The sequence below is a fragment of the Orycteropus afer genome, unplaced genomic scaffold, assembly GCF_000298275.1.
Source record: "Orycteropus afer afer isolate SDZICR_OR568_19922 unplaced genomic scaffold, OryAfe1.0 scaffold00510, whole genome shotgun sequence".
Taxonomy (NCBI): domain Eukaryota; kingdom Metazoa; phylum Chordata; class Mammalia; order Tubulidentata; family Orycteropodidae; genus Orycteropus; species Orycteropus afer.
This window is the reverse complement of record NW_006922097.1, coordinates 646,902-661,048: the sequence shown is the minus strand read 5'-3', so window position 1 is coordinate 661,048 and position 14,147 is coordinate 646,902. Positions and strand designations below refer to the sequence as shown.

At 41.9% G+C, this 14,147-nt stretch overlaps 1 protein-coding gene across 1 annotated transcript in view; it reads right to left on the bottom strand.

The window, feature by feature from the left end:
- RIMKLA (ribosomal modification protein rimK like family member A) overlaps window positions 1-14,090 on the bottom strand; it is a 50,421-nt gene extending 36,331 nt beyond the window's left edge. The window contains exon 1 of the mRNA XM_007955555.2: window positions 13,928-14,090. Coding sequence (XP_007953746.1) covers window positions 13,928-14,090 — 163 coding nt within the window. The remainder of the gene's footprint in view (window positions 1-13,927) is intronic.
- Window positions 14,091-14,147: the final 57 nt, after the last annotated feature.

Below are 14,147 nucleotides of genomic sequence, written 5' to 3'. Positions count from 1 at the left end.
TTTGATTCAAGGAATTTTTTACTTTCAATTTTTATTTCTTCTCTTACCCAGTTTTTCTTAAGGAGGGTGTTGTTCAGTTTCCATGTGTTTACTCTTTTTCCTTTGAAGATACCTAAATATAATTCTTTGGAATTCCTTTTCAGAGAGTTCCAATGCTGCTTCTTCTTCAGGGATGTGTTCTGGGTCTGTATCCCGTTCCCTTGTTTCTACCACTTTATCTTGCTTCTTTTTGTGGACTGTGATGGTCTGTTTTCTCCAAGATATCATGGTATTGTTATATTTAGATCTCTGTTGTTTGTGAAGAGCAGCCAAGGGTAAGTCAGGCTCTTCCTGGTGGTTGTTTATTTTTGGCCCATTGGTGGAGAAGGAAATGGTGGCTCCCACTCAGTAAGTGAAGCTGCAGGAGGTGTGGGTGTAGTTATGTTGTATGGGGACTGTTGCTGTCTTCCACTCAGTTAGACAAAAATAACAACTGAATAACCATCAAAAAAGTAAAAGCACACGGACAAAAAATACACTGTATAATCACATAGGAACCAGAACCAAAAAAAGAAAAAAGGGAAAAAGAAAAAATACCTGCAATATCTGGGGAGAGGGCAATAAGAGAAAATAGGTAGAGGAGAATAATGGAAAAAAATATATGGAATAAACGCAAAAAGAAAAACAAGGAATGGGGTTAATCATGAATAAGAAAAAAAAATGCAACCAGGAACAGGGAAAAGAAAAAAAGAAAAAAAAGCTGAAAACTAGAACCTGGGAGGGGAAAATAAAGAATAATAGTAAAAAGAACAAAAGTAGTAATAATAATAGTAGTTTTAAAACAGACAAAAACAAACTAAATAAAAAACAGAAAAAAGAAAAAAAAATCAGGGCAAGGCAGGGCAGGGCACCCAGCCTCTGTCAGAGCACACAGAGTGGGATGGAGTTCCTCCAGGCCCAGAAGGTGGGTGGGAGTGAGGGATGGCAGCATATCTGTTCACCAAGAGGGTGTGGGGTATAAGAGTAACAAGGGGAATGTCGCACCTTTCCAGTCATCCAGGTTTGGAATATCCTTGTGGTTCCCAGCAAGTGGAGCCTGTTCTAGTCCCTGGAATCTGGGAGAACACTGTTGCTTTAAATATCCAAAATGGTCAAACCGCTTGTAAACATTCAAAATGGCTGCACACTCTGGACAGAGAAAAGTCCACAGCTCAGCCCGCCTTCCTCTTTGCTCCTTTCTCTTTTATTCACCAGCCACCAGAGCAGTCCTCCCTGTAGTCCCTGGCTAGCAGGGCTGATTTTTAGGTTAATTCTTAAGTCCTACCACTGCTTGGCAATATGCAAGCTTTCTGTGCTGTCAGGATCGCTGCCAGACCGCAGCTCCATGTTTTCTTGCTTGGTGTTTTCATGCAAATTCTTCTGCTAGTTGGAGTTTAGTACACTTCTATATGCTTCCCTTCAAGCCTCAGGGGTCCAGGATTATCTTCTGTATCTGTGTTAATTGGTTCCCCTTTTTTTGTTGAAGAGAGTCTATAAAGTCTTTCTGCCTATTCAGCCATCTTACTGGAACTCACTCCCTCCGCATTTTGTTATAAGGAAGTTAGTTTTAGTCTTAACAATTTGTTCTTGTTACTCCTCCTCCCTTTTTTGTGTGTGCTTTAGGTGCAAATTTACAGAGCAGAATTTGTTTTACATTCAACATTTAGTGTACACTTGGTTTCAGTCCCCAATTACCATCCCCAACCCTAACCCAGTCTCTTCCTCTCCCTTCCCAGTAACTCCTCCCCTGCATGCCCTTCTCAGTTATGCATTCCTGTCTGTCCAGCTTTTCCTCCATATGAAAGTTGCCCCTCGGATTGTCCCATGGTTGATTGCTCCAAGGTATGTATATCCATAGAGTAAGTGGGTACATCACCCTGGGTTGGGTGTTCTGCGTGTACGTCTTATTTACTATTGGGCTGAGAGCCAGCTCTTGGGAGTGAATTTTATCCCAGGCCTGAAGTGTATCCTAGAGCCATAGTCTTGGGGGTCCCACCAGACTCCATCTGACCAGTAATTCTGGTCATTATTGTGCTTTTGGATTTGGGGAGGGATGGTATGGAAAGAGTCCATGGCCAGCGTGATAACACTGGGGAATGGAAGGACACTGAATTGTGCACATAAGATATAAACAAGAGAGGCTAATACCAGGATATCCACTATACTGCATTACCATTAACACCAAACACCAAGCAACAGATAAACAGATAGACAATGGAGAAGACCAGATGGGGGTCAGTGAGCAGGAATATAATCTAGACCAATGATAGATTCAGCTGAGGCAGTCTTGCACAGATACTAGCAATACAAATCTTCCTCCCTTTTTAAAGTTCTTTGCTACAATGCCCAAAGAAATCTCACCTCTACCTCATTAAAACCCACAGTCATTATGTAGTCACTTTCTCTTTCTATCAACTGCTATTTTGAGGTGATTTAATTCAAGTCAACCTTTACTGAATTTTTGGTATGAGTTGGACACACTATTAAACTGGATGGGGGAATATAAAGATGAACCAGGCAGTCTCTGCCCTCCAGGAGCTTAAAGTCTCCTCATGGAGAAAGATACACACACAACTTAAATATTCATTCATTCATTCACTCAACACATCTATTGCCTCATGTAATTATTTAGCAAATACTTAGGTAGCACCTACTTTGTGCCAAGCCCAGTGTTAGTCTAGGTTTCCCTAGAAGAATACCCTCAGACAAAGATTTACATGCAAGTAAGTTTATTTAGGTGGTAATTTCCAGAAACACTAGGAGGAGAGTAGAGGAAGGAGAAAAGGAAGAGAATGGAGCAAATAAAGTGAATTTGATCAAGGGAGTGACCACTTGGGGCAATTCTGCTGGCAAAAGCTAGGGCTTCATTTAGTACACACACTTCAATTATCCTACCCAGTAGGTGAAGAAGCTAACAATGTCTATTTTCTATACATTAACTCCTACTGGCCTTTGGTTGAGGGTTGCTCCTGGGTGTTGTGTTAATTCCCTGGCCTTTTGGCTTGCCATGTGTGTATGGAAAATTTAGACTCCTGTGACTAGAGAAAGCTTTCAGCAAAGAGATGCAGATGCTGGTGGTTAGAAGTAGGGCCCCAGTATAGTCAAATGATAAAGGCTAAATGGACATGGGTGGGCCACTGACAGCTAAGCTACAGACACTGTCCTAAAGGCTAAGTTTGGGGGTGGCAGGTGAGTGAAGAAAACAACATCCCTGGACTTTAAGAAGACAACACACAACTGTGATTAATGCCATTAATGCCCTGTGCAAAGCAACTAAATATTAAGAAGAGTATATCAGTCCAGTTGGGGCAGGAGTTGTGGGACGAAATGAATGATTATAACACAATGTGATAAGAGCCATGACACACATATATATCAATATACAGGGATAGCAAAAGAGGGGAAAACAGTTAGGGTGAGTATCTCTGCCTGGGGAGAGAGAATCAAGGAACATTTCAGAAAGGAGATGTTGCCTCATAGTGCCTCTGGGCTCTGAAGAAGCATGTAATAAATGCATAATGCCTACTTCTCAGAAAGAAATTGATGGTAAAGGCATGGCAATCCTGTAAGTACTGAGCTCAGGAATATCTCAGGGCTAAATAAGTACATTAAGTCCCTAGGTTATGAACACCTGACCTACAGATGACTCCTACTTACCCTTTAATGTATTTAAATTTGTCCTCTGCTCTGAAGACACTGAGAAAAAATAAGGCACCAGAAATTGACCAAATACCAATTGAGATGTTTCAACAAAAGAATGCAATGCTGGAATTCCAGAACACTGAATTGTTTTCATGCAGAATCTGTACACAGACCAAGTGACAGTCGTTGGAAAAGAACAAGGAGACACTGTGTGGTTTAAAATCAGGAAAGGTGTGCTTCATAGTTTATCTTTTCACCATACATATTCAATCTGTATGCTGAACAAATAATCAGAGAAGCTGGACTATCTGAAGAAGAACATGGCATAAGGATTGGAGACTCATTAACAACCTGTGATATGCAGATGACAGTCTTGCTTGCTGAGAGTGAATAAGAGTTGAAGCACTGATGAAGATCAAAGACTAGAGCCTTCAGTATGGATTATGTACCCACTGCCATCAGGTAGTTTCCAATTCATAGTAACCCCCACTGGGTTTCCAAGGTGGTAAATCTTTACGGAAGTAGATTGCCCCATCTTCCTTCTGTGGAGTGGCTGGTGGGTTTGAACTGTCAACCCTCTGATGCCTTAGTGCCTTCAGTACCTTAGGCACTATGCCACCTGAGCTCCTGCTCAGTATGGATTATACCTCATCATAAAGAAAACAAAAATCCTCACAACTAGTAAGCAACATCATGATAAATGGAGAAAACACTGAAGTTGTCAAGAATTTCATTTTAATTGAATCCACAACGAATGTCCATGAAAGCAGCAGTCAAGAAATAAAAGAACATATTGCATTGGACAAATCTGCTGCAAAAGACCTCTTTAAAGTGTTAAAAGGCAAAAATGTCACTTTGAAGACTAAGGTGTGACTGACCCAAGCCATGGTATTTTCAATTGCCTCATACGTGTGCAAAAGCTGGACAATGACTTAGGAAGACCAAAGAATTGATGCCTTTAAATTATTTGCTGAAGAATATCGACAATACCTTGAATCACCAAAAGAATGAACAAGTCTGTCTTGAGAGAAGTACAGCCAGAATGCTCCTCAGAAGCAAGGATGGTGATTGACTGCCTCACGTACTTTGGACATGTTATCAGGAGTCACCAGTCCCTAGAGGACATCATGCTTGGTAAAGTAGAGGGTCAGTAAAAAAGACGAAGATCCTCAATGAGATGGATTGAAACAATGGCTGCAATGATGGGCTCAAGCATAGCAATGATTGTGAGGATTGTGCAGGACAGGCCAGTGTTTCTTTCTGCTATACATACGGTCTCTATGAATTGGAACTGACTCAAAGGCACTTAACAACAAATTTGCCCTCACTTTGAAATGATTGAACCAACCCCTACTGGTAACAAATTCTTCATCACAACCACCTTCACTTGCTGCGTATGCAGCTTTCAAATCATTGAAAAGCCTTCAAGCTTTTTCTTGCACTGAAGTAAGGCTAAATAAGAACCATATGTACCTCTTCTGACTCACCTACAAATTTGACTTAAAGACACACTTAGGAACTGATCTTGTCCGTAACTCACAGACTGTCTGTATTTGGAAAGACATTTGAAGAAGTTGTGATAACACGAGATAAATGGCAATATGGCCAAGTGGATAAAATACTGGCCTTCAAGTCTGAAGACCTGATTCAATCCCTAGCTGCCACTTAACAGCTTGTCAAGTGTTATGGATTGAATTGTGTCTCCCCAAAATATGTGTTGAAATCCTGGTCCATGTACCTGCAATATGATCCTGTTTGGAAATAGGGGTTTTCTTTTGTTCTCTTAATGAAATCATACAAGTGTAGGGTGAATCCTAAACCTAATCACTTCTAAGTTATAAAAAGACCAGAATAGAAAAAGATACACATACCAGGGAAGAAAGGTGTCATGTGAGGATCACCTAGAAGCCAGGGAACCCCAAGGAACCAAGGAATACCTAGCTTACTGACATGGAAAAAACTGACAGGGCCAGGACGCTGATTTGGACTTTTAGCCTCCAGAACTACGGGAAGATGAATTTCTGTTCTTTAAAGCCACTCCTTGTGGAGTCTGTGTTGCATCAACACTAAGTAACTAAGACAGCAAGGCACAAAATCTCTGTAGGTCTCAGTTTCCTGCAAAATGAAAGGATTCCAGAATTTTGCAAATCTTCCCTCCTCCCCACCTGCCTCACCAACCCATTCTACCTTGCAATCACTAAGATAAGCCTCAACATGACCTTTATCCCTGTTCATGTCAGTCACAAGAGTCCAGTCACCAACACCATGCCATTTTCCTGGACTATAGGCACCATATAACTCTGGCATTGCCTTTTCTAATTCCACCTTCTATTCCTCCTCATTTCCACCATGCCCTCTGGAGCTCACAATCACTGGGTAAGCAAATCTCCTCATCCTCAGCTTTTTCAGTGAATATTGCCTTTATTTTCTCTGAGTCCAACTGAACGCTGGCTCTCCCCTGATGAAACTGCTTCCCTCATATTGTGGCTGTTTTCTCTGCCTCACAACTCAGATTACTGGGCCTAAAAGTAGGGAAGATATCCTTCTTGCTCCTCATTACTGCTTCCAAACCATTCTCCCTTTCTCCTCCCTAAAGCACTCAGCTTTAATACATGTCATCAGACTCCACTCCACTCCTTATTCTAGTCATTTCTGAACCTGGAGGGGGGACACAGTACCCACTCCTTCTGTCCTTCAAAGCTTTAGTTCTTTACTCACTGACTCTTTCCCATGGGTCATACATAGAAGTGACGACAATATCTTTACGCCTGATCCTTCCAATGCCCTGGCCTCTTGGTTTCTTGATCTTTCTTCGAAGGATCTTGCCTACCACCCCATGACAGCAGCCATCAGTAACATGCTAGATTTTATGCAACTGCCATAGTTTCAATCTCCAGCCATCATTTCCTATCTTCCCAGCTTACTTCCTCTAACACACTAAATTTAGCAGTACTTTGACTACTCCAGGAACAACTATGCAAAAATCATTCCATCTTTTCACTGTCCTTAACCCCCTTCATACTCTCACTTCCCTTCTTATCCTACTGCCAAAGGGGCAGGGAGGCCGCATCTTCTGACCGCCTCTAACCACACGAGAGGAAGACAGAATCAACATCAATAGCCCAAGGCCTATTCCTGTGAGGCCAGACATGCTGCCTCCCTCCAGCCCTTTCATCAACCCTGACGCCAACCGTTCCTCCCGCAGTACCCACCACCTTTCTGCTGGGTTCGATAATTCGCTGCGGTGGCCACACAGAACTCACAGATTATGGGGTTTATTAGGGAGGCACCAGGCTACAATTCAAGTTCAGGAACAACGCTCAGTCTCTCTCAGCTGGCCGTCTCTCAGCCAAAAGTCTCTCTCAGTCTCTCTCCTAGCAGTGTGTGTGTCTCAGTGTCTCTTTCTCAGTAGCGCATGTCTCTTGGTGTCTCTCTCAGCAGCACGTGTCTCTCAGGAGTGTGTTTCTCTCAGCAGCACATCCTTCTCAGCCAGCAGTCAGAGAGACTCCTTTTTCCTCTAGGAGGGCTCCTTTTGAGCCTGGCAGAGTGGCCAAACCAACCGATCATTACATTAGAATTCTAAGCACCTGAGAAAGAGCAAACTTCACAGAATATTGCTTTGTGCAATTCCCAACAGACATACCCCAGGTGGATAACTTTAACAATCAAGAGCTCCTCAGTTGCTCACAGCAAATTTCACCATGGAGTTTACAAGGACTTATGGCTAGAAAAGCCATACAAGGTAATTTACTACCCCACACCTACTTAAACTTAATGATCAAGCACCCTAATCATACCCTTCCCTCAAATCCCTGCACCTGTCTTGCTACGTCATACTCATTTGGCTAAACAATCCCAGTGAGAGATCCAACTCTCTGCCTACTTTGTGTGCCCTCTTGCACAATGGATGTATCTGAAAAAAAATACAAAAAGTCTGCATATTTGTCTCAAGTGCACCTTTAATGCTACTTGGCAAATGTTATATTTCTCTGGTCCATTCATTCTACCTAATCCTAGACAACTATTGCATACTTTCTCATCTCAAACCTCACTACTTGCTCCCTTATCCTCATTCTCACTCTTCCTTTTCCAATGACAGAAACTGAAGCCACCAAAAAAGAACTTTTTTATTACCACATCTACTCATCTACCTGTACTTGTGCTATATAGGTAATCTCTTTTATAATGTCTCAATTGTCCTTGCACCTACGACTTGAAGTACTTTCTCCACTTGACTCCCAGGATACCACACACTCCTGGTTTTCCTCATTTCTCTAGCATCTTCTCAGGGTTCTCTGCTGAGCTCTAAGCAGTGGAGTGACCCAGAGTTCAGTCCTTGGACTTCTCTATCTATAGTCAACCCCTTGATGGGTGTATAGAGATGCCCCTAATTTTATATCTGCAGGACAGGCCTTGCCATGGAATCCTAATCTCCACAACCATCTGCCCACTTGACATTCCTATTTGGATGATTCATGGGCATCTCAGACTGAGTCCTGAGACTGATCAACTGTCAAAACCTACTCCTCTCACATGCTTTCCACATCAGTAAACTGCAAGCTTCACTCTTCCATCTGCTCAAGGCAAAAACCTGGTCCAAATTCTGATAGTTTTGTCTTCAAAATATATCCAGAATCCAATCACTTTTCACCTCCCTCCTTGCTATCCTTCTAGCCCAACCATTATCATCTCTCACCTGTATTGTAGCAACAACCTCCTAAGCTATCTTCCTTTTACCCTCACCCCCATCAATCTATCCTCAACACATCAGCCAGAATGACCCCATGAAACAAAAGACAGATCAGATCACTCCTCTGCTCAAGCCCTTCAATGGATTCCCTGCTTAGCCATTCAGAGTCTCTTAGTGATCCACAGAGTCCTACATACCCATTATATTGATTCCCCTTCCCATTCCCACCTCCTGACCTCTTCTCCTAATAACTCATCCCTTCATTCATTCTGCTCTGAATGCAATTCACAGTGGGTTCCTTGTTCTTTTTGCCTAAATTGCTCTACTCCCAGATATCCAAATGGATCACTTCCTCACCTCTGTATGGTCTTTACTCAAATATCCTCCTTTAGGTGAAAACCACCTTAGTCATCCTATCTAAAATTACACTCTCCTCTCCCACTCCAGAAACTTTCTATCCCCTTTCTGTGCCCTTTTTCTCCTTAGCACTCCTTACCAACTGACTATATATTTTACTTATCTTGTTTATATTCTATTTTCCCATCTGCTTTTCTCTGGCGCCTAGAACAGTATCTTATACTGTTTTACATAATAGATAGCCAATAGATATTCCTTGACTCTCTCTCTCACTGCCATTGAGTCAGATCCGACGCATAGCAACCCCCTCCTTGGGTTTCCGAGGCGGCATTACTACAGAAGTAGATTGCCCAATCTTCCTTCCAAGGAGTGGCTGGTGGGTTTGAACCACCATCCTTCTGGTTAGTAGTCAAATGCCTTAGACACTACACTATGAGAGCTCCCTTCTTGACTGAATGAATGGAAAAAAAATCATTAAAATGTGAAGACTGTATCTGGTTTTCTCCATTATCTCTCTAGTACCTAGTACGGTGCCTGGCTCAGAGAGGGCACTCATAAATATTTGGTGAATTAAATAAATACAGTGAATGAACAGGATCATTTTGAAGAGTAGGAAATATAGAAAATATCAAAGTATTAACAATAGAGTTACAGGAATAAAGAACCACCATTGCTGTTAGTCCCCCAACACAAAGTAATTTAAATGTATCAGTTGCTCATAGTGGAGCCTTGAGTTGCTTTTTAGTGTAAAGGATCAAGCAGAAATAGAATTTCAGATCAAGTTATAGGTTTAAAACAGTATTGTTTCCCAGAATGTCACCTGTAAGTATTATGCTTAAATTAAAAAAAAAAAAAAAAAAAATCATTGATATGAGACTAAATGGACAACAGTTATTCTACAGCAAGGATAAGAAGTTTGTGAGGCAGTGAGACAAATTTAATGGGAGTGAAACAACTACATTTGAAAAACTGAGAATGTTGACACAATATGAAGAATGTAACCAGTCACTGAACATTGAGCAACTAATGTAGAAATTATTGGATGGCAGTGTGTTTTGCTGTGCACATTTTCATTAAAAATACAGTTAAAAAAAAAAGAGACAGTATTTTTGTTGTTTTAGCTGCCATCAAATCATCCCACCTCATGGCGACCCCACGCACAATGGAATTAAAGTACTGCGTCATCCCATGACTGGTTGTGGATGGGACTACTGTGGTCCATAGGACTTTCACTGGCTGACTTTCAGAAGTAGATCACTGGGCCTTCCCAGCCCACTTTAGTCTGGAAGCTCCACTGAAACATGTCAACATCATAGGAACATCCAAGCCTATGGCTACACATGAGGTGCACTGGCTGGGAACAGAACCCAGGTCTCTCACATGGAAGGTTAGAATTCTACCAAGTCACCAATGACTCATAAAACCTCACTAAGGTGAAACCTCTCAAGGTAATAGGTAGGATATGTAGGGAAGGGGCTGGAATAGGGTAAGGCTAGCACTGTAGTACCTGCATCAGTAACTCCCTGGTAGTATGGGAAGTGACAAGGACATGTGGAGTAGGTAGGGATCACGTGGAAATCCTGAGTGATGGCAGTACCCCTTCCGCCAGGCAAGTCTAACAAATATAGTAGAAGTGTCATGGTAGCAGTAGTTCTGGTGGTGCAGTCATTAAAGCATTCGGCTACTAACCAAAAGATTGGCAGCTGAAACCCACCAGCTGCTCCTTGGGAGAAAGATGAGATAGTCTGCTTCCTTAAAGATTTACAGCTGTGGAAACCCTATGACGGCAGATCTACTCTGTCCTATAGGGTTGCTATGAGTCAGAATCAACTTGAAGGCAGTGGGTTTTGGTGGGTCATGGTAGCAGCAATAGATAGTTTGGAAATCTAAGTAGGGCTTTGAGATGCTCTAAGGATCCCAATCTATGGTTTCTAGAACTCTACTTAACAAAGTTTCTGAGGTCTAAAAACTAATATTAAAACATAAATTAAACTTCCGACCCATCCCTGAGGTCAGCCTGTAGCTATGTAAGTGGACCCGTGTGGTAAAGCATATCTTTTCTCCACTCATATTAGTTTGAAAATATCATATATGCTGGGTCATTTTTGACCTTTCCATTAGTGGTGTTATTCAGATCACGTGGTGTCAGACATAGGGCTTTAGAAGAGCCAAGGTTAAAGACCTCTGAGAGACAAAGGTTGGCATGGTACATTTTCCTGCTAGTGTCTTCTTAAACAGTAATGGAAGTTAATCCTTTCTCTGTGAGTCCTTCTTTTGGCAAGCTGAGGTAGACTATTATTTCTTCATAGAAATTTAGTTAGGGTCCTCTCCCCAACCCCCACTTTTAAAAAATCCTACTCACCTGATTGTTGTTAAAACCAAATAAAAGGATCCCAGAACACCTCGATGTAAAGAATCTGACCTAGAAGCTGTCATCTGACCACTAAGGTTTAGCTGTGAAAATAAAGGAGGAATGCTGAATCATTGTGTCCCAGAGAAGCCAACGTAACACTCTCATTTCTAAGTCAGGCTCATTTTATCTGAGTTTGTGACTAGAGTCTTGAGCCAGTTAGTCATATAGGTTTGTGAATGATTAAAGGATTTAATTCTCACTAGTGAATCTGTCCTCATATAATGGCTCCTCACAAAAATATTTATACATCCAGTCGTGATCTCCCAAACACAGAAACTAATCACAGTAAAAATCTCATAAACTTTGACTAACCTTTAAGGTACCTCACTCAGTCACCCAACAAACATTAACTGATTAACTGAAGGGCTACTATGTGCTGTGCCAGTTAGGGAGCATACATTTGAGGATTCCCCAGTCTTGGAGGTGGGAAGCAGGATAGTTGTAAATAAATAAAATACAACAAAATATGATCAAAACTAGTTGCCATCAAGCTGATTCCAACTCACTGCGACTCTATGTAGCATGCTGTACAGGGCTGCCAATGGCTGTGATTTTTCAAATGTAGGTTGCCCAGGCCTTCTGAGGCACCTCTGAATGGATTCAAATCCCCAACCTTTCAGTTATTAGCAAAGTGTTTACCTGTCTGTGCTCCTAGGGACTCCTAAAAGAGTTGCTATTTTTAAAAGTTTGCATAATGTCATTTGGCAGTAGATGGAAGAGAGGGATTAACTGGGACAGGGTACAGAGCTCAAGAAAGCCTTTATAGAAATGAGTAACACTTGAGCTGCATTTGAAGTTCACTATGTGGGAGAAGCTGGACCAGATGGGCATTTCAGGCAGAAAGAATTTCAATGTCAGGCCAAGAGTCACGGATGGGCAGAAATGATGACCTAATAGATTTGTTTTATGTATTGTTTGTGGCTATCTCTGAATTAGCAAAAAACTAGAACTTAAAAAAAAAAAAAAAACTCCTTTCCAATTTCTCCATTGATCAAGCAAATTACTATCTAGATTTTCTTTGAAAGCTCCTGGTGTGTTAACAGATTTTCACACATGAATTCCAAGTTTTAAGACATTAAACAAAAGGATTTAAGTGTTTCTGTAGCATTATAATTCAATTTTCTCACTTTTCTAGGCCTAATTCTTTAAAATGGGGTTTTAAAAACAAAACAGAAAGCATTTTCCTACTCTTATATAAACTTAGTGATGGGTCTACATGTGAAATTTCAGTTAGCGTATGTCAAAAAAGGATATTCTGAACCAAATGCCATTGAGTCGATTCCAACTCAAAACAACCCTATGAAACAGAGCATAACTGCCAAAAAAAAAAAAAGGACATTACAAGCTATAAAAAAGGTGAATCCGGGAGAAGGAGAAGAAAAGCAAACAAGCTGATCATGGGGGTGGTAAAATGTATATTAAGTACTTGTTGATCAGTAAAATCATCAGATTATCCCATGTAACACAGACTTAGAGCTGGAGGAAACTTCGCCCCTAGTTAGACAAATGAGAAACTTGAGATTCAAAGACACAGAATGACTTGCCCAAAGTAAAGCCAAATACTTATAAGCATCAGAGAACCCATATCTTCAAACTCCCTGTCCAGGTATCTAGTTCTACATTAAGTAACCACGAAGGTTTTAGCTAATCAAGGATCGGGAGGGGTTACACTTTAAGCTTGAAAGATACTATTTTAGGCTAAATGTAAGACATCTAATAGCGGTAATGTATTTCTACAATAGCTATATAATCTGATACTACTTAGGAAGGGTATAGATACAATTATGGATGAAATATCTATAACAGAAATATTCAACTTAGAAATAGGTTGAATTCAAAATTTCACTTGTAAGTAGCTTATTCAGAATTCGAAATCTTTTCCCCACCAGAGAAAAGTAACAAATTATGAGCCAGTTAACCTGCTGCGATTAAAATAATATGAATGGTATCCCGTGAAGCATCCTAAACTGAATGCCTTGAGCAGCTGGATTCCTCCAGTGGAGTGATGGAGAGACTCAAAAGCAAGCCAGGGGAGGATTCCTAAGTCATGAATCTCTAAGCCAAAGACTGCTGATAGTAAGCATAATTTTTGAAGTCAGGGTCACAGAAGGTAACCAAGTCTTACCCAAAAAAGTCTCTTGGACACAGCAGTGGAGTGATCAGTGAGGTCAGAATGGTCTGTACCTGAAATCTTGGCTTTTCTGAAATTAGAATTCAATTACAAGTGAAGGGAGGAGGATAAGTTAAAGAAAATCCATCCAAAGTCTACTCTCACACTTAATACTTGACAGGTGACTACAATTGTTCTCAGATTTTTGACCATATATAGGTTGCTAGTTGGGGAATTATATTCTATATAGTGCATTACTGATGGTTTCACATTCCCAGAAAACTGAAACATCGTATCCTAATGGCAATTTTGTAAATTTAGTGGGGTTTTCTGTAAATCTTGGAATCTGAAAGGACAGGTATCACTACAAGCAGAATTTACAAATTTGGGGAGGCAGTTGATTTTCCTCTGACATTCTGGTGGCTTCAGATGAATTTGAGTTTCTTACAAAACAAAGTGCCTCAAGTAAATCAAATCACGTCTCACGTCTTGGCCCCGGGGCAGATGGTTGTGGTGAAGGAAAGCTATCAAGGCTAGGAGCTTTCCTCAACCCAAAGAGGTATCGCAGGAGGAGAGCTGCTGGTTTGGGTGACCCGAAAAAGACGTGGCTAAGGGAGGCCGGAGTGAGCGCGCCACCCAGCCACCACTCGGGGATGCTGGCGCGCCTCCCCGCCCTCCTGGGGCCCGCCTCGCTCACCGAGGTGGCCGCCGACGATGGTGACGGCGATCTGGTCCATGAGCACCGCCCGGAAGCGCACGTCCTGTTCGGAGCAGCGCTGCCGGAGGGCGCGCAGGATCTGCACCTGCGGGTAGTCCTCGCGGATCCGGCGGTCTGTCAGGAACCAGAGCTGGGAGCACATGGCGACCGGCGGCGCCTAGCCCAGCACCGGCCCCCTCTGCGCCCCGGGGCCGCTCGC